We start from the raw sequence: 19152 nt of genomic DNA, 5'->3' as shown, positions 1-19152 counted from the left end.
TCACTTTCAGGCACACCAGTCAGATGTAGATTTGATCTTTTCACATAATCCCATACTTCTTGGAGGCTTTGTTCATTTCTTTTTACTCTTTTTTCTCCACACTTCTCTTCTCACTTCATTTCATTCATTTGATCTTCAATCGCAGATACTCTTTCTTCCAGTTAATCGAGTTGCTTACTGAAGCTTGTGCATTTGTCACGTGTTTCTTGTGTTATGGTTTTCATCTCTATCAGTTCTTTTAAGATCTTCTCTGTATTGATTATTCTAGTTATCCATTCTTCCATTCTTTTTTCAAGGTTTTTAGTTTCTTTGCGCTGGTTACGTAGTTCCTCCTTTAGCTCTGAGAAGTTTGATTGACCGAAGCCTTCTTCTCTCAACCCATCAAAGTCATTCTCTGTCCAGCTTTGTTCCGTTGCTGGTGATGAGCTGCATTCCTTTGGAGGGGGAGATGCACTCTGATTTTTTGAATTTCCAGCTTTTCTGCCCTGCTTTTTCCCCATCTTTGTGGTTTTATCTGACTTTGGTCTTTGATGATGGTGACATACTTATGGGGTTTTGGTGTGGGAGTCCTTTCTGTTTGTTAGTTTTCCTTCTAACAGTCAGGACCCTCAGCTGTAGGTCTGTTGGAGTTTGCTTGAGGTCCACTCCAGACACTGTTTGCCTGGGTATCAGCAGTAGAGGCTGCAGAAGATAGAATATTGCTGAACAGTGAGTGTTGCTGTCTGATTCTCGCTCTGGAAACTTCGTCTCAGGGGTGTACCCCACCGTATGAAGTGTGAGGTGTTGGTCTGCACCTAGTGGGGGATGTCTCCCAGTTAGGCTACTCAGGGGTCAGGAACCCACTTGAGCAGGCAGTCTGTCTGTTCTCAGATCTCAACCTCCGTGCTGGGAGATCCACCGCTGTCTTCAAAGCTATCAGACAGGGGCATTTACCTCTGCTGAGGTTTCTGCTTCTTTTTGCTTAGCTATGCCCTGTCCTCAGAGGAGGAGTCTACAGAGGCAGGCAGGCCTCCTTGAGCTGTGGTGGGCTCCACCCAATTTGAGCTTCCTGGTGGCTTTGTTTACCCGCTTAAGCCTCAGCAATGGCGGGCGCCCCTCCCTGAGCCTGGCTGCCGCCTTGCAGTTAAATCTCAGACTGCTGTGCTAGCAATGAGGAAGGCTCCGTGGGCATGGGACCCTCCGGGCCAGGTGTGGGATATAATCTCCTGGTGTGCCGTTTGCTAAGACTCTTGGTAAAGTGCAGTATTAGGGTGGGAGTTACCCGATTTTCCAGGTGTTTTCTGTCTCAGTTTCCCTTGGCTAGGAAAAGGGATTCCCTTTCCCCTTGTGCTTCCCAGGCAAGGCAGTGCCTCACCCTGCTTCAGCTCTGGCTGGTCGGGCTGCACCAGCTGACCAGCACCAATTGTCCCAGTACTCCCCAGTGAGATGAAACCCGGTACCTCAGTTGAAAATGCAGAAATCACCCGTCTTCTGTGTCACTCACGCTGGAAGCCGGAGGCTGGAGCTGTTCCTATTCGGCCATCTTGGGCGTGACCCCCCAAGGCCAAGTATTTACTACAGCAATAAACATACGTATTTTAAAATCTGTCTGTATGTTCTTTTCAAGATGTGTATTTAAAAATGATCTTAATAGAATACAAATAAAAGGAGGTTAAAAAAGTGACAGGCAAATGCAAGCAAAAATACAGTAAGGGTTGCCATATTAATAACAAGTGAGATACAGTATCAAACAAAAAGCAATAAAATGACAAAGAGGTTTATTTTACCTTGATAAATATTTCCATCTTCACTTGCTCAATGAATATCTATTAAGTGCCTGTTATTTGCACTAGGCAAAAGTATACACTGCTGAAAACTGAAGATATAATTGTGATGAACATTTATGCTCAAAACAAGAAAAAAGGAACACATGTAAAGCAAAAACAGTTGAAATACATGAAGAAATGGTCAGAGACAATAGAGAAAAACTTAACAAACTTCTCAGCCTTTGATAGATGAAGTAAACAAAAATACAAAGCATATGATAATATAATTAGTTTGGTTATATCTATTATGCATAAGTAGTCTAATAAAGAATTCTATAGCTTATGACTAGAGATTTCATCTTTTTTCCAGCCACCATGGAACTTGTACAGAAGTTGATTGTATAATAGGCCACAAAGAAAATCTCAATAAATTCCAAAAGCAGACACTGCACTTGCCAAATTCTCAAAATAATGCAATAAAACTAGAAATTATAACAAAACTATAAGTTAAATTTTAAAATACTCTCTGAAATAAATCCTTGGCTAGGAATTAACTTAGAGCCTCAATCACAATCTGTTCGTTATGTGAAACAAGGCAGGAGAGCTCAGAAAGCTTGGTCTCCAAGTTAGGGCCCTAATGCTCACAGCCCTGGTGGTGCCAGATGCTGGGTGACTGAGATAGGGGAAGAAGGCCTGGGGAGTATGTAGGAGGCAGGTAGGTAGTCATCTATGGGAGCAAGTGCACTAGTGTTAGGGTCCTATAGACCCGGGTTCAAGTCCTGCTTCCACCTCTTATTAGCTATAGTGGAATTTTGATATCTCATTTCGGGGCTGCAGTCTGCTTATTCAAAACCAGGGGTGTTGAACTGCATCTGTGGCCCTCGATCCTCACTGAGCATCATAATCACCTGGAAAATTTTTAAATAATACTGATGCTTGGGCTAGATGCCCAGAGATTCTGATTCAGTTAGTTTGGAGTGGGACCAAGTCATCAGTATTCTTTAAAACCTCCCCAGATAACTCCAGTGTGCTGAGAACCCCAGAGTTAGATGATTTCTCAGATGTCTGTTAGTTCTGAAGTCCAGCAGTACTACTGGGCACCTGCAGTTTTTGCCCATGGAAGAAAGTTTCAGGAGACCAAAGCCAGAGAAACAGTGACGCAAAGCAATCTAATCAAAGCGTGCATTATCTCAAATGGTGCAGAAAATGTCAGCGCCAGTTAATATTTTGCACCCAACATGATTTAGACCCGGGGCACATATTGTACTCCAAGCCTATCGTAAGCACAATGGGCCATTTATTCACTGAACAGTAACCACGGTAATTACCCACAGGGAAAACATATGAGGTTGTTCAAGCAACAATTAATTGTGGACCTGGAACTAATGGGACAATAACGGTAAAGTAGCAACCAGAGTGTGATTCAGAAATCACATCAGAAAACCAATATTTTCCAAATTGTATTAGATAAGCATTTTTGGGGATGTGATGGTGTATATGATGTCCCTGTCCTGAAATAGTTGCTCCCAGGTTTTTCTAATAGCTCCTTCCCCTACTGGTGAGCATAGGAGGTTTACAGTGTTGTTTTAATCTCGTGAGAAGAATCACAGACAGTAGGCTTGAGGGGACTATAGAGAGCTTCTATTTCCCGCACTCACTACGGGACCTAAATGTCACCTGAAGTCAGGTGCGCAGACCTTGATTTGGTTGGAATGATCCTCTTTGTTAGTCTGATGGAAGCCACTGATTCTTTTTTCAGAAAAATGTGCATGTCTGTCTGCACATACATGGTCATGCAAATGCTTTCCTACAGTTTTCAGGGGGTTCACAGACACTTTGAAGCTCTTCTGTTCTCACTAGGTTGTGGTCCAGTCTCTGCTTGCACACCTCCAGACACAGGTATCTCACTACTTCTGAGGGCAGGTTTTCCATGGCCAGACAACTCTAATGTGAGCGTTCCTCAGTGTGTCCAGTTGAAATTTCTCTCTCTCATTAGTCCTCTTCTATCCAGAATCTTTGAACATTGACAAAAGTCATTCTACCCTTGACCTTTACTGGTCTTGGGGTGTCTCTATCTTTGTTGGATCTTAGAAGTTGGTTTCTACAGGGGCTCTGTAGCTTCAGGTAATGGCTGAATTACTGTTGTGTGGTCAGCTCCAATAGATAGCAGATCCAGCAAGTCTAGATAGTGGCTGTCTACTCTCTAAACCAGACATGGAAGGGGACAAATCTCTACTTCACCCCACAAACTTTTGTAAGGGGAAAGTGGTTCTAGGGTGACAGAAGAAGCAATAAAGCAACTTCAGCTGGAGGCTGAAGGTACCAGTTGTCGTTTCCCTGGATGCTGAAATTGGACCCTAGGATGTATCAAATCCAGAGCTCCTGGGATAAGCAAGGGTTCGGGGAGGTGGCTGGTGGCAGCAAAGACTGAGCTTGCTTCATCCATGCCCTCTCTGGGTCAAAGGTTTGAATGAAACCTTTTTTAAAAGAAGAGAAGGAGGGAGGGAGGGAGGAAGGAAGGAGAGACAGACTAGAAGAAACCGTGGAGAAATTATTTTATAATCTCAGAGTAAGAGAGGCCTTTCTTAAATATGACATAAAACCTGAAATCATAAAGGAAAAAAACTGATAAATTCATCCTCATAAAAAAAAAAAAAAAACATGTCTACATGGAAATGGCACTACAAAACAACATCAAGAAACAAAGTACAAACTGGGAGGAAAATTAGCAACTTATAAAGGGTTAATTTTCTTAATATAAAAGATCATTTCTATAAACTGATAAGGAAGACTACAAGTCAAATTAGAAAACAAGCAAAAAATGTAAACAGTTTCCAGAAAGGAACTACCATTACTTTTACACATAGGAAGAAGCTGAGTGCGATGGCACGCCTGTAGTCATAGCGACTCAGGAGACTGAGGCCGGAGGCTTGAGCCCAGGGGTTCAAAACCAGACTAGGCAGCATAGACCCCTTCTCTAAAAAGATTTTTAAATTAGCTAGGCAAAGAGGCATACCCCTATAGTCCTAGCTACTCCGGAGACTGAGGCAGGTGGGGATCGCTGGAACCCAGGAGTTCCAGGCTGCAGTGAGCTATGATAGCACCACTGTACTCCAGTCTGGGCAACAGAATGGACCCTGTCTCTAAATAATAAATAAAATTTTAAAAAGTAGAAGAAATACTCAACCTCATTCACACTAAGAAAAATGCAAATTAGAACTATAACAAGATACCACCTTTTCACCATCATACTGCAAAGATCAAAAACTTTGATAACTACCTTCTGTGGCTCAGGCTGAGGGAAGGAACAGAGATCAGAGGAAGTGTTATGGAAGAGGTGACATTTAGGTTGGGCCTTCAGGGACAGACAATTAAAATCCAATTTAACAACTTAACTGGCACTTAAAAAGAAGAAATAATAAAGAGATCGATGGACAGCTTTGACTACCAAGTGTAAATTAAAATACACACACATAAAATATAAAGGCAAACACAAACTGAGATATTTGCAACAACTATAATAGCCTGAGTTTGAATGCTATACATATAAAATATCTTCATTAAATTCAATCGGAAAAGCATTAGAATACCACTCAAAAAATAAACAAAGGACATGAAAAAGTAATTGCTAAAATAGGATATGCTACTAGTTAATAACCATAGGAAAAAGTTCAGCATTATCTATAATCGTGAATGCGATATGATTCAGGGTTTTATTTGGTGATAAATCATTATAAAATTAGAATAACATTTTTTACTCCCTCTGTTGGCAAAGATGTGGTGAGATTGGCCCTCTAATCATTCTTGGCTAGTAAATTTGCAAACTGATAAACTATTTTTTGGAAATAAGTATAAATCTTTAAAAACTCATATTCTTTATCTGGGAAATTTTACATCACAGACTCTATCTTACGGAAACATCCCAAAATATAGAACAAAAAATGCTATGTACAAAGATGCCTGTAGAATAATATGATGATAATGACAAATTAGAAATAATAGAAATAACCCCAAATTAGAAACGATTCAGTAAATTATGGTATATTCATATGCTGGAATATTGTGCAGCTATTATAATGTTTACAAAGAGTTTTTAAGGATACTGTTAAATGGGGAAAAACAGTTCAATTGTGCATATAGAATGATTTCAGAATCTTTTTAAAAAATCCAATCACTGTGCATAGAAAAAGGACTGGGGAGGAATAGATGATAACATGAATGATGGTTCTTTAGGGAGGGGTGGATCATTGGCTATTTTTTCCCTTCTTTCTTCTTATTTTGCATTTTTAAACCTTCCCTTCCATTATGGTATGTTACTCTTACAATAAAAAAGTTTTAAAAATATCTGTCCCCATGTGTTTATGCTCCAAGTTGAAGCTAACAGTCTCTATTCCAGTAGGAAAGATGCTGGGTCACAGCTGCGAGGCTCATCAGTAAGAAGTGTTGTCTCTTTTGTGTCTTTCAGCTTTCTTTTGCTGCAACCACGCCTGTTCTAGCCGATAAGAAAAAATACCCTTATTTCTTTCGGACCGTCCCATCAGACAACGCGGTGAATCCAGCCATTCTGAAGTTGCTCAAGCACTACCAGTGGAAGCGCGTGGGCACGCTGACGCAAGACGTTCAGAGGTTCTCTGAGGTACGCTCGGCTCGTGTGGACACGGCCTCCCTTGCTGCTTACTGCTGTCATCTAGCAAGAGGCAATGTGGCTTAGTCAGGGATGGGTACTGTCACAGGGCTTTTAAGCAAGTGTTGGTTAGTGCGATCAAAGCTGTTTCACCGTTGACAAAATAGAGCTGGTAGCTGAGGAATTTCACTGTGCATGGGACTGCTGGAAACCATCATCAGGAGTGAACCTTCCCTGTCATTCTTTTTATTTGCTACATCGTGTGGCTTATTCCCTCAGTGCCTCTGTGGGCTTGTCATTGTTATTGATGCTGTCATGACCATCTAAGATCACAAAGTTCCACCAGGGGTGTTCGCCTGTGAGGAGAGTTTGGGGGAAGGGCTGGCTTGGACCGAAGATGCCAATGTCTCCCTGGATGGGGTAGAGTTTTGTTTGTTCTAAATGACTTACAAACACACCTTAATACATGGTAGGTGATTTTTTTGTTTTGTGTATGTGTTTTGTGGTGGAAAAAAAAAAGCCAAAATAGAGGTAGTAAAAATGTAAACGTGTTGCTTTGCCCCAAGCCACCTAAATCATGCTTTCTCTCTGAAAGTTAACTCCTGCTTTCACTTTGGGGTTCATCTGCCTAGAACTTTTTCAGTGTATTTGTTTTAAAGCCAAATGACTTCATACCATGTATATTCTTTTTTCACTTTACAACAGATCTTAGAAGCCTTGATTAACCTTATGGTTTAAAGGGACCTGGTGTTCTGTCAGATGAGTATATCGTAACTTACTGAGCCAGCCCCTCTGAACGTTGACCACTTTTCAATGGCACAGCCATACTCTCATGCCTAGGTGTGCGTCTCGGCAGTAGACTTCTAGAAGTGGAATTGCTGGGCCATTTAAAATTTTGAGAGGGACTGACCTCCAAAAAGGCAGCTCTAATTTCCAGTCCCACCAACAGCATTTGAAAATTCCCATTTTCACATATCCTTACTAACAGTAGATATTAGCCAATATTTGAAACATTAGCCTCACTCAGATGAGTACAAAATGACCCGTCTCTTTTCCCATTTGCTTTGTGCCTCCCACTTTCCTTTCTGTTCCCATGCGTGCTTTTGATACTTGGAGCCTCCAAAAACACAAGACAAACCAAGTGTTCTTAGCAGCCCAAGAGCAGCAAACTTTAGCTGTGCGGAGAATTTCCATGTGTGAGTCAGGGGTCTAGAGAGACCTCAGCGGGAGCGGTGGGGGCAGACACACAGCCTCCTACCAGCCTGGCAATGGGGAAAGGCCAGGCAGGGTGGCAAGAAAGTTGGGAGCAGAGCAGGGCTGGTAATCAGCAGATCTGGTTTCCACTCCAGCTCTGCACTTACCTTTTGAGGTTCTTGCCCCCTGTTACTTCCATGGGAAGGAGAGATCACTTCATACATTGGCTGTGTGACCTTGGAGAAGTTACCTCACTTCTCTGAGCTTCGATTCCTCTCCTGTAAAATGGGGACAATAACCTCTTGCATGCCTCCCTGCCTCAAATCCAATGAGTAATGGATTTGAAAGAGCTTTGTAAACTGTAAAGTTCATACACAGAGAGGGTTGTTTTTGGAGGTGCTTGAAAAGTGGAAGTGTTTGGCCCCACTGTCTGTGGGTATCCAAACAAGGCAAGCTTTTCCCAGGCAAGACTGCTCCTCATCTTCCCACCGCTCTGTTTCTCAGCCCCTAGGAGGAGGCACAATGGGAACTTGACCTCCAGCGGGAGTGACTCATTGCCAAACGCTAAAGAGGCTTTTGCTGAAAGGCCGCCTTCATAGAGAAGCGAGAAATGTTCTAAAATGAGAGTGAAACAGGTGGATGGTGGAGGATAGGAAGGACCCATCCCATGGCCCCATTAACAATGGACTTTGCCAGGATTTGGAGAGATCTGCTTTTTTCTTTTTCTTTTTTTTTCTTTCTTTTTCTTTTTTTTTTTTTGAGGGGGCGGGGGGCAAAGTCTCGCTCTGGCGTGATCTCGGCTCACTGCAACCTCCGCCTCCTGAGTTTAAGTGATTCTCCTACTTCAGCCTCCCGAGTAGCTGGGACTACAGGCACATGCCACCACACCCAGCTAATTTATGTATTTTTAGTAGAGATGGGGTTTCACCATATTGGCTAGGATGGTCTAGATCTCTTGACTTCTTGAACTGCCCACCTCGGCCTCCCAAAGTGCTGGAGTTACAGGCATAAGCCACCGTGCCCGGCCAGACCTGATTTTTTCTAATAGCATGTTTGGCCGTCAGAGCCTGAAGGACCCTTAGAGACATATCTCCTACCCTCTTCATTTTGTAGAAGGGGAAACTAAGGCCCAGAGAGGGAAGGGGACAAAGTTCAAGGTGTCAAGGCACCTCTGAAGTCATGAAAGATTGTTCACAGAAAAGTCAGGACTAAATTTTGGGGTCCTGAACCCCTCAGTTCAGACTTCCCATTGCTCCTTCTTTTCTTCTCTAGCTTCCTGGAATTGCATGGGAACTACCTGCTGGCAGCCTCAAGAGGTTTGAAATTCCCACCAGACTGGGTCTAAAGAGGGTAAATTGTGGGCCCTGACATTGGTTGGGTGCCTTATAGATTCCCAAAAACTCTCACAGCCAGCCACTCTGTAAGGAGGAGTGATGGTTCCCATTTTACAGATGGGGAAACTGAGGTTTGCAGAGGGTGGGAGACCTCTTGCCCCAGGGCACATGCTGGTAAAGAGCGGAAGCTGTACCGTCAGGCTGTTGTGTGTCCTCACTACATGGTCCTCACTGGGTAATCTCAGGTCTTGACTGTTGGGTAGCACGTCTTTCCCCTTGCACAGCCGTCAGGGCCCTCAGCCAGGGTTTCAGGGCATCTCAGTGGGAAACCTCTTCTCCCGAGGACAGGATGCTGCTTGCTGGTATTGCTGGCAAGGACCCCTCTTGATTTAAATCTCTCAGCCCAGCTGACTCCTCTCTGTGCCCAAGGGCTTTGGCATCCCTCTGTCAATGTCTGGGCTGCATCGCTGGAGTGCAGGCCCTGGAAACTTGCCAGGGGCTAACAGCTTTTCCTGAGTGCAAAGGAAACTGGATTCCTTTTATGAAACTGGTCGATCAGCAGCGTCAAACACTTCTGTTCCGGACTGGCGCACTGGAAGGAATGTCAAGTGAAAGCAATCCTGAAGTCGGAGGGGGTGGTGGAGGGGCTTTACTCCCACGGAGCTTATTATTGTGGCATTGGGACAGTGGAAGGGATAGAGGGCTGAGGGCCATCCCACCTAGGGACCAGCTGCTCCTGTGAGAACCCCCAACCCCTCAGATTCAAGGTAAATGCATGGTAACCCAGAGGCTGCTCAGGACTTGGGTCTGAGGTACTGATCTCTAGGCCCACTTTGGCCAAACATGACTGTGTGGCCCCAGGCAATTCACTTTCCCATGCTGATCCTAGGATGTATCAGATCTAGAGCTGCTGCTGGGACCAGGGTTCCATAGAGAGAATTGGTGGCTGGACAGTTTCAGCTTGCTCTGCCATGCTCCCTCTGGATGAAAGATATAAATGAAATGAAAGAAGAAGGACTTGGTACCAAATGGGCTGATCTCTGAGTCCAGATTTGCTAAGTGATGACTATGAGATCCTAGGCCTCGTAGAGATCCAGTTTTCCCTTGTATAAAATGGGACTATTTATCCTACCTCGCAGGTACTGAAGATGAGATGGTTACGTGAGAAAACAGAAATGAAAGATCTGTGCATAGTAGGTGCTCACTAAATAGCCATTTGCTTCTCCAGGTATTCATGGGGCAAACTGGGAATGCATGTCCATTCACTCAAAAAATCAGTGTGGCCTCCTGTGTGCCATGGTCTGTGATAGGCCCTGTGCTGTGGAGGACCAGAGATCAGTGACACTGGCTGCGGGTGAGTGGTGAGGCTTCCTACATTGAGTTCTCAACTCTGGCTCCTTGCTAGAATCACCAGGGAAATTTTGTTTTTAATACAAAATAAAATGTGCATTTTTGGATTTTCTTCCGTTTCCTTTTCTTCACTTTTAATAGCCTTATTGAGATATAATTTACATACCATACAGTTCATCTGTTGTTAATGTACAGTTCAATTATTTTTTATAAATTTTTTATGTTGGGCAGGTGTGGTGGCTCACGCCTATAATTCCATCAGTTTGAGAAGCCACAGCAGGAGGATTGCTTGAGCCCAGGAGCTCGAGACCAGCCTGGACAACATGACAAAACCCTGTCTCTACAAAAAGAATACAAAAATTAGCTGGGCATGAGGGTGCACACCTATAGTTCCAGCTACCTGAGAGGCTTCATTCAGCCCAGGAGTTCAAGGCTGCAGTGAGCTATGATTGCACTACTACACACTTTAACTTGGGAGACAGTGAGACCCTGTCTCAAAAAAAAAAAAAAGAAGTATGTATTTGTGCAACCATCGCCACAATCCAGTTTTAGAACACTTCATCACTCTAAAAACTCCCATGTGCCCATTTGTAGTCAGTTCCACCCCCCAGCCCCAGGAATAGTTTTACCTTTTCTGGAAATTTCCTATAAATGGGATTAAAGAACACACAGTCTTCTGCGTCTGGCTTCTTTCACTTAGTGCAGTGTTTGAGGCCCATCATGCTGTGGCGTGTGGCAGTGGTTTGTTTCTTTCTACTGCTGAGTGGTAATCCCCTCTATAGATGGAGCATCTGGGGAGCCTTGAAAATCCTGATGCCCAGGTCATCCCCAGAGCAATCACACTGAATGACCCTGGCAATGGAGCCTGTCCAAGCTCTCCAGGTGGCTTCAGTGTGCCGCCAGCATTGAGAACCCCTGTCCTGCATGATTGGCTGGGAGTCAGGAGCTCAGGGTGGAAGTGACACCCTCTGGTGGTGGGAGACCTTGAGCTCAAAGTAGCCCCATTCTACCTGGTGGCCTCCGTCTACTTGGTGGCCCTCAGCAGGCCCGGGGACAGAGGAGCAGGATGGAGAAGGTGGAGGGAGGCCTTGATCCAGCACTAGGGCTGGATCACAGCCAGATGGAAGACAACAGTGGGGGTGTGAAGAGTTGGGGTGGTCCACGAAGTCTGGGTTGGAGAGGGATAAGCAGGCAAGTAACCTGTCTGCACATTGAGGGGCTGCAGTAAGGAGCTGGAGGGTTGGGAGGCTGTGGACAGAGCCAGAAGAGGAGTATAAGTACTGAGAGGCCAGGCCCTCGTGATGTGTGAAGACCCCTTGTGGCATGGAGGTGCCGGTCACTGGAATTCAGGGCAAGGAGCTGAGAGGCCATTGTGCTGAGTGCTATTACATGGGCACTGCAGGCCCAGGAGGGAGATAGAGCTTGGGGTGGAGAGGAAGGCAGTGGGCAGGGGATGCCCAGGAAGACAGCAGAGGGAGGCAGGGGCATTTGGATCTCTCTCCCTTTTCAAGCCTTATGATCTACCCAGCCATCCTCACCAAGTTATTCTTTGGGCTCTCAATTCTGTGTTGCAGCTAACCAACTAAGTGGTTAAGTGCCCATAAGTCAATCACTTGCTGTCTCTGGGTCTCAGCTTCCCCTTCTGTAAGCTAAGAGAATTGGGCCAGTTGACCTCTAAGATCCCTCCTAGCTCAAAGAATTTTGGATTCTAGGATGTGAGCTTATGGAGACCTGGCCTTTGACCCTGATCCTGCCATTCCCAACGACATGGCCATGAGAATTACTTAGCCTCTTTGTGCCTCTGTTTTGTTTAAGAGACTAGTTTTAGAGGATTTTAGATTCATAGCAAAACTGAGAGGAAGGTACAGAGATTTCCCATACGCTCCCTGCCCCCACACAGGCACAGCTTCCTCATTGTCACTATCCCTGTCAGAGTGGCCCATTTGTTACAACTGATGAATCTCCATTGACACGGCATCATCACCCAGACACCAGAGTTTATATTAGGGTTCACTCTTGGTGGGGTATGTTGAATGGTTTTGGACAAATGCATAATGACATGTATTCATCCTTATAGTATCAGAGTATTTTCACAGCCCTAAAAGTCCTCTGTCTTTTTACTGATTCCCCATAGTTTTGCGTTTTCCATAATGTTGTTTAATTGGAATCATACAGAATGTAGCCTTTTCAGATTGGCTTATTTCCTTCTTTAATATGCATTTAACTTTCCTCCATGTCTTTTCATTGCTTGCTGGCTTGTTCAGTTTTAGTGCTGAATTAACACAGCTGTCCCTTAGGAACCATGGGGGATTGGTTCCAGGACCCCCGTGGGTACCAAAATCTGAGGATGCTCAAGTCCCTGATATAAAATGGTGTAGTGTTTGCATATAGCCCATGCACATCCTCCCATATTCTTTAAATTATATCTAGATTACCTTTAATACCTAATACAGTGTAAATGCTAGGTAAATCGTTGTTACACTGCATTGGGGTTTTTTGCGTGTTTTTTTTTTGTTGCTCTGTTGTTATTTATTTATTTATTTATTTATTAAATATCCTCCATCGTGACTGAGTGTGGTGGCTCATGCCTGTAATCCCAGCACTCTGGGAGGCTGAGGTGGGCAGATCACCTGAGGTCAGAAGTTCAAGACCAGCCTGGCCAACATGGTGAAACCCCGTCTCTACTAAAAATACAAAAAAAAAAAAAAAAATTAGCTGGGCATGGTTGCGGATGCCTGTACTCTCCACTGAGGCAGGAGAATCACTTGAACCTGAGAGGTGGAGGTAGCAGTGAGCTGAGATGGCACCACTGTCCTCCAGCCTGGCAACAGAGTGAGACTCTGTCCCCTCCCTGCCTCAACCCCCTTGCCCCCCACTGGAAAAAAATAAAAATCCTTGCTCCATGGTTGGTTGAATCCATGAATGAAGAGCCTGTGGTTACCAAAGGTCAACAGTATCCATTGTCAGGATGTACCACGGTTTATCCATTCACCTACTGAAGGATATCTTGGTGACTTTAAGTTTTTGTAATTATTAATAAAGCTGCTCTAAACATCCATGCGCAGGATTTTGTGTGGACACCAGATTTCAGCTTCTTTGGGTAAATATCAAGGAGTTCCATTGCTGGATCATCTGGTAAGGGTATGTTTCATGTTGTAAGAAAACGCCAAACTGTCTTCCAAAGTGGCTGTACCATTTTGCATTCCCACTAGCAATGAATGAGAGTTTCTGTCACTCCCCATCCTCTTCAGTATTTGGTATCGTCAGTGTTCTGGAGTTTGGCCATTCTAATAGATATGCAGTGGTATCTTGTTTTAATTTGCATTACCCTCATGTCATATGATGTGGAGCATCTTTTCATAGGCTTCTTTGCCATCTTTTTTTCATCTTGAGCATAAGGATAATAATAGCACCTACCTCTTAGGGTTTTTGGGAGGATTCAATGTGTTAGGATACTTAAAGTCCTAAGAAAAGTGCCTGGCTCATCCTTAGTGCCACGCAAGGGGCAGCTGTTGTTTTTATTATCATCCGGAATCAGGTTCCTTAGCCCATGGCTGGCCCCCATTCAGGAGCCCCACTGCATGGCTGAATTTCTGTGCCTGCCATGAGCATGGCTGCCTTTCCCTTTTCTCCCTCCAAGCTCCAAGACTCCCCACCTAGTCACTGGACCTCAGTGATCTCGAGGCTTCTGAGGCTGACCTTTCCATACTGATGACCTCTCTCAAGTGGCAGACCCCACTGAGGTGAGGCCCTTAATCTGTCCAAGACCAAAAGGTCACCAGCTGCAGAGTTTCCTCTTCACCTGCCCTTTCAGGCCCTCCAGGGCCCTGCCTCGCCCTTTGAAACCTTCCCCCCTTGCTAAGTTACCATCTGCCCCACCACAAGAGACACTTCTGTAGGGAAGGACAGGGAGATCCTGGGCTTGCATCTAATCTAGAAGCCACTCTTGTTAGAATCATCATCCTCTCCTGCTGCTCTGAGCAGGAATAAGCTCCTTAGCATGGCTTGAGACCCTTTATGGTCTCCCTGAGGCCTCCTCCTCTGTCTCACCTGCAGTTACTTCTTCCTTTGCCCCTTTGGTCCAGCCACACCTCCATGCTGGCTTCTCTCTTGGCAGGAACATCCTGCCCTTCATCTGGCTCAACCTCCCCAGCTGACTCCAGGTATGCCATCTCTGTGCTCTTCCTCCTCAGTTTTCTCCCCATACCAGTTCTTTGCATGATGTAGCACAAGACACCATTTGCTTCCTCATCTCTCACCCACTGTTACCGGACTGGAGATGAGATGAAATGATGGATGGGAGCCACAGCGGATGCCTGTGTCCCCTCACCCTGCATCCTCCCTGGTACAGGCGTGTTCAGTGAGGATTTCGGTACATGATTCCTGATCCATTAGGCCAGATTCTTAGGGACAAATGCAGTTCTTTCCCTCCTGTTGTCCTGAGTCCACCTGTTCCTGGGATGGTGAGATGAAGGTGTAAGGGGTGCAGAGAAACCCCAGCCCCAGCATCCAGGCTTGTGATGAGTCGATTCCCTCTCTTGACTGCCTCCTGCCTGAGTCACCTGGGCCATCGGAAGAGCAGCAGGGAATGACGGATGATTCTAACAAGAGTGACCTGTAGGTTAGATGCAAGCCCAGGGTCTCCCTGTCCTCCCCTGCAGGAGTGTCTCCCGGGATACTACTCTGGAAGACTAAACAGTAACTCTAAAGGAGTTGACCCGAGGCCCCTTTGGTGGGACAGATGGCAACTTGGCAAGGGGGTGTGGTCGCAAAGGGCCAGGCAGTTCTGGAGAGCCAACAAGTCTGACTTCTGCAGAATTCTACCCAGGTCATGCCATCATTTCTCAACTTGAAGTCTTTTTTGGATGTGACATTGTTTGTTGGTGGAAATTCCTCTAGAGATCTCAGTGGAAAGTTCTGGACCAGCCACTGGCATCAATAGTCCCCAGGAACCTGCCATGTGGTTGCTAATAGGTGATGTTGGTGTTGGGCTTTGGGGATGCACACATGGTAGTTTGTGTCTAAGTTAATTTTCCTGACTTTATCATCCTGGGAGAATTTTTTCCTCAGTTGTTAATGCTTCAGAATACTCTCTTTTCAGGATTGGGCAATACTGACTTCTACACCAGTGGTTCTCAAAGTGTGGTCCCTGGACCAGCATCATCAGCAGGACCACCTGGGCTCTGTCCCAGCCCCAGTGAATCAGACACTGTGGGATGGGCTCAGCTTTATGATTTTGATGCAGCTAGAGTTCGAGAACCACTGCACTGAAGGAATGGACAGCCTTCAGGTGGGACCACTGTGCTCCCAAGCTCACTTTAGCTAAGAACAAGGCCAAGCACACTTGGAGGGTGGAGCCACCTCTGAGCTCTGACCTTGGCATCCTTCCTGGCTGCAGGATCACCTGGGCTGCTAGCGTATCTGCAGATCTTTTCTCATTAGGAGACAGAGGGGACACCCGACAGATCAGATTCTAATCCTAATCGTACTAGTGCCCCACCTCTGGTCCCAACTTTTATCTGAAGAACTTACTAATGCTTTTAGGTGACTTGGCTACCTGCCCAAGCAAGCATCCTCTCCTTCTCTGTGCTCTTCCCTCGAGCTCTGCAAGGGGCCAGGCCTGCAGGTCAGCCAGCTGGAACAACTTCTTCTCTGTCCTGTCCAGACCTTGGTGGCTGTTTATGGCAGCCTCTTTGGCATTTGAAGGGTTGGGGTAGGTCCGTTATTCCCCAGAGATGGTTTAAATATGTGATATGATTTTTGTGTAATTTTAATAGCTCTGTATTTGTGTTATACACTAGGAAAAAGTAAAATGATGACTAGCACATCAAAACTGTACTTCATGGATGTTATTGCTTAGGATGGAACCCATGTTTTAAAAGTGAGACCGTTCAGTTGAAAATACTAATTAATGCTTGCATAGGTGGTGCATAGACATGGTGAAATGGCCTCTAAGAGGTGCAGAAGTGACTGAAGTTTGGGGACCACTGGGATGAATAAAAAGCACTTAGCTGCCTGTTTATTTAACTCATGAGGGTAGGTGGGTGAAGGGTGGAGAGTGGGACTGGCAATAGGCTTCTCCTTGAAGCTCTGATCCAAAGCAGATAATCAATGGGAAAGGCATTTGACCAATGTCAAGAATCAGCCCCGCAGGCCTTCAGTCTTCTGCTGAGGCTCCATAGGGACAGATCCTGGGGTTCAAGCAACACTTGTTCTTTCATGCGAACGTCCCCCGTGGGAAGTACAGCCCACTAGCAGGTGCTCTGTCCTACCCACCCTGGCAGAGTGGGAAGACGCCCCCCCGGGCGAGTGCCACCGCCTGTCAGGGGCTCCAGTTTCTAGTGCTTCTGCCATCTTGGAGCGGTGTGTGTACATCTGCTGCATTTCCAGGATGTTTTGCTCAGTGGTGGCTGCCATGGCTAAGCCTGCTGAAGAGAAGACAGATGTCCGAGCTTGGATGCCTTTGTCTGGCTCAGAGCTCCTGCCCTCGGAACAGATGACCCACTAGTCTCCTCCTCCCTCCACTCCAGAGCAGAGAGAAGATGGCTGTCCCATTTGTGGTTCAAAAGGAAGACCTCGGGACCTAGTGGATGGTTCCCTCTAACATTCCACACCAGATCCTCAGATCCTCAGAGTGGAGTCCTTCTCTCCACTCCACACGGACCCCACTCAGAGAGGCTAGCGTGACTGGCCATGGGTCTCTGGTGCCAACGCCAGGCTCCTGAAGGGCTGGGTGAGTGTTGCGCTCTGTGCTCAAGAGGGCATGTGATATTAGATTAATACATCCTCCACTGAAGCTGTGAGGATCCTGGAACACAGCGTTGACTGAGTGTGCCTTCTTTGCAACAGTCCACAGGAGATCTCTGGGGGAAAGGACCATCCACAGTGACCTCAGAACCCTCACCAGGGACACTTCCTGGTGCCCCCTGTCCAGCCCCAGGCCAGGCTCCCAGGGCAGGACTCAAGCCCTGTGAAGCACTCCCCGACATCAGGACCTCAGGAGGAGGAAAATGTGATTAAAATCTCATCTGCCGGTTGTTGAGAACTTACTGTGTGTGCCAGGTAGTTATGTTCAATTCTCCAGCATGGTGTGGTCTTCTTTTTTTTTTTTTTTTTTGAGACAGGGTTACCCTCTGTCATCCAGATTGGAGTATAGTGGTGCAGTCATAGCTCACTGCAGCCTCAAAATCCTGGGCTCAAGCGATCTTCTGTCTCAGGTTCCCGAACAGCTGAGACTACAGGCACACGCCACCACGCCTGGCTATTTTTATTTTATTTTATTTTTTGTTGAGACAGAGTCTCATTTTGTTGCCCAGGCTGGTCTCGAACTTCTGGGCTCAAATGATCCTCCCACCATGCTGGTATTACAGGCGTGAGCCACAGCACCTGGCGCTGTCTCCCTTCTATAGAGCGGACTCCCTCAGGGAGGATTAAGTAATTGCCAGGGTCTCACAGCCATGAAGTGGCAAGTATAGACATGAACCCCGGTTTGTGCCTGCCCTTGTGGAGAAGAGGAAGCCAGGAGTCTGGGGCCAATATCCCCCAAGTCCCTGCACCCCACCTACCACAGAAGCAGGGAGGTGAATATATAGGCCGATCAACCATGTCTCAAGGGGACCTCTTCACAGTCCTTTGGAATTTTTGCCATGGGATCCTGCATTGAATTTTTATTATTTCCCAAGTTGGGAATCTCAGAGCAGAGCACTGTCCCTTCACGCTGCTCCTACCACCCTTCCCGGGACGCGTTGTTTCTGCCGGTCCTCTTGGCTGACAGGATAGTGCATCTTGTAGTGTGTAGGTTCCCTAGAGCTATTCTGGTACATTCTGGCTGCGGTTTCTCCCCCAAGGCCCATCTGCCAGGCTTGGGTAGTGCCAGAGCCGCATGAGCAAAGCAGCGGAGTTGGGAAGGTGTGTGGAACCTTCAGGAAACAGCAAATAGTCTGTTGGGGCTCCATAGCTCCATGAACAGAATGAGAAGTAGAAGGATGAGCTGGGAGGCAAGAAGGATGGTGAAGACCCCTGCCTGCCTCTAAGTTGGGACTTTACCTGTCAGCAGTCAGGAACCATGGATGGTTTTAAAATGAGAAGTGAGATAGGAGCAGCACTGAGGGCCAACTGGGAGGAGCAGACCAGAGGCTGTGAAAGCAGCCAGGAGGTTACTACAGTAATTCAAGGGAAAAACAAGAAGATTGCAGTTACTTTCTTACCATAAAAATGTCAAGTTCTTTTTTGTGGTTATTTTTATTTTAAAGTACTAATTATTGTTTTTTAATTGTGATGTGGATATGTACTCAGTGCAGAAAACTTTGAATAAAAATGTCAAGTTCTTTTTTGTGGCTATTTTTATTTTAAAGTACTAGTTATTGTTTTTTAATTGTAATATGGATATGTACTCAATGCAGAAAACTTTGAAAACACAAAAAAGCACAAAGGAAAATTTAAAATTGGCCATAACCTACCCACTGAAAGGTCATCATTAACATCTTGGCTGATGTCTTTACCATTTTTTCAATGCACATAAATGAATGTGTGTAAATAAATACATGCTCTTGCTATTGAAATGGCTTAACAATGCCAGGGGAATGTTTTCTCAGGTCAGCAAATGTTCTACGTGACTCCTCATGGCTACAGCACTTCTTGACTCGACCCCAGTCTGTGCCATAGCCCTGATGTGTTTTGAATTGTATTTGCCTCCAGTCATATTTATCCTCCAATCTGTACCCTTTCTTCCTATATTCCAATAATTCTGCAAATATCCTGTCCATGAATGGTCTTCTTGTTTTTTCCAAAACTATTGGGATTTTTTTTCTTAACTTTTTTTTTTGGCCAACCATTTCAAGGATTTGGAGATGGACAGGAGGTGGATGTGTGTTTGCTCTCACCATCTTTATCCAATTCCTGTTTA

General features: G+C 45.6%; 1 protein-coding gene across 1 annotated transcript in view; it reads left to right on the top strand.

Annotated features, from left to right (window-relative positions):
• Positions 1-19152, top strand: part of GABBR2 (gamma-aminobutyric acid (GABA) B receptor, 2) — a 424424-nt gene that overhangs the window by 176061 nt on the left and 229211 nt on the right. The window contains exon 3 of the mRNA XM_011939489.1: positions 6211-6381. Coding sequence (XP_011794879.1) covers positions 6211-6381 — 171 coding nt within the window. The remainder of the gene's footprint in view (positions 1-6210; positions 6382-19152) is intronic.

This window comes from Colobus angolensis, unplaced genomic scaffold (assembly GCF_000951035.1).
Source record: "Colobus angolensis palliatus isolate OR3802 unplaced genomic scaffold, Cang.pa_1.0 Scaffold181, whole genome shotgun sequence".
Lineage (NCBI taxonomy): Eukaryota > Metazoa > Chordata > Mammalia > Primates > Cercopithecidae > Colobus > Colobus angolensis.
The sequence above is the reverse complement of the archived record's forward strand: the minus strand, read 5'-3'. Positions and strand labels throughout refer to the sequence as shown.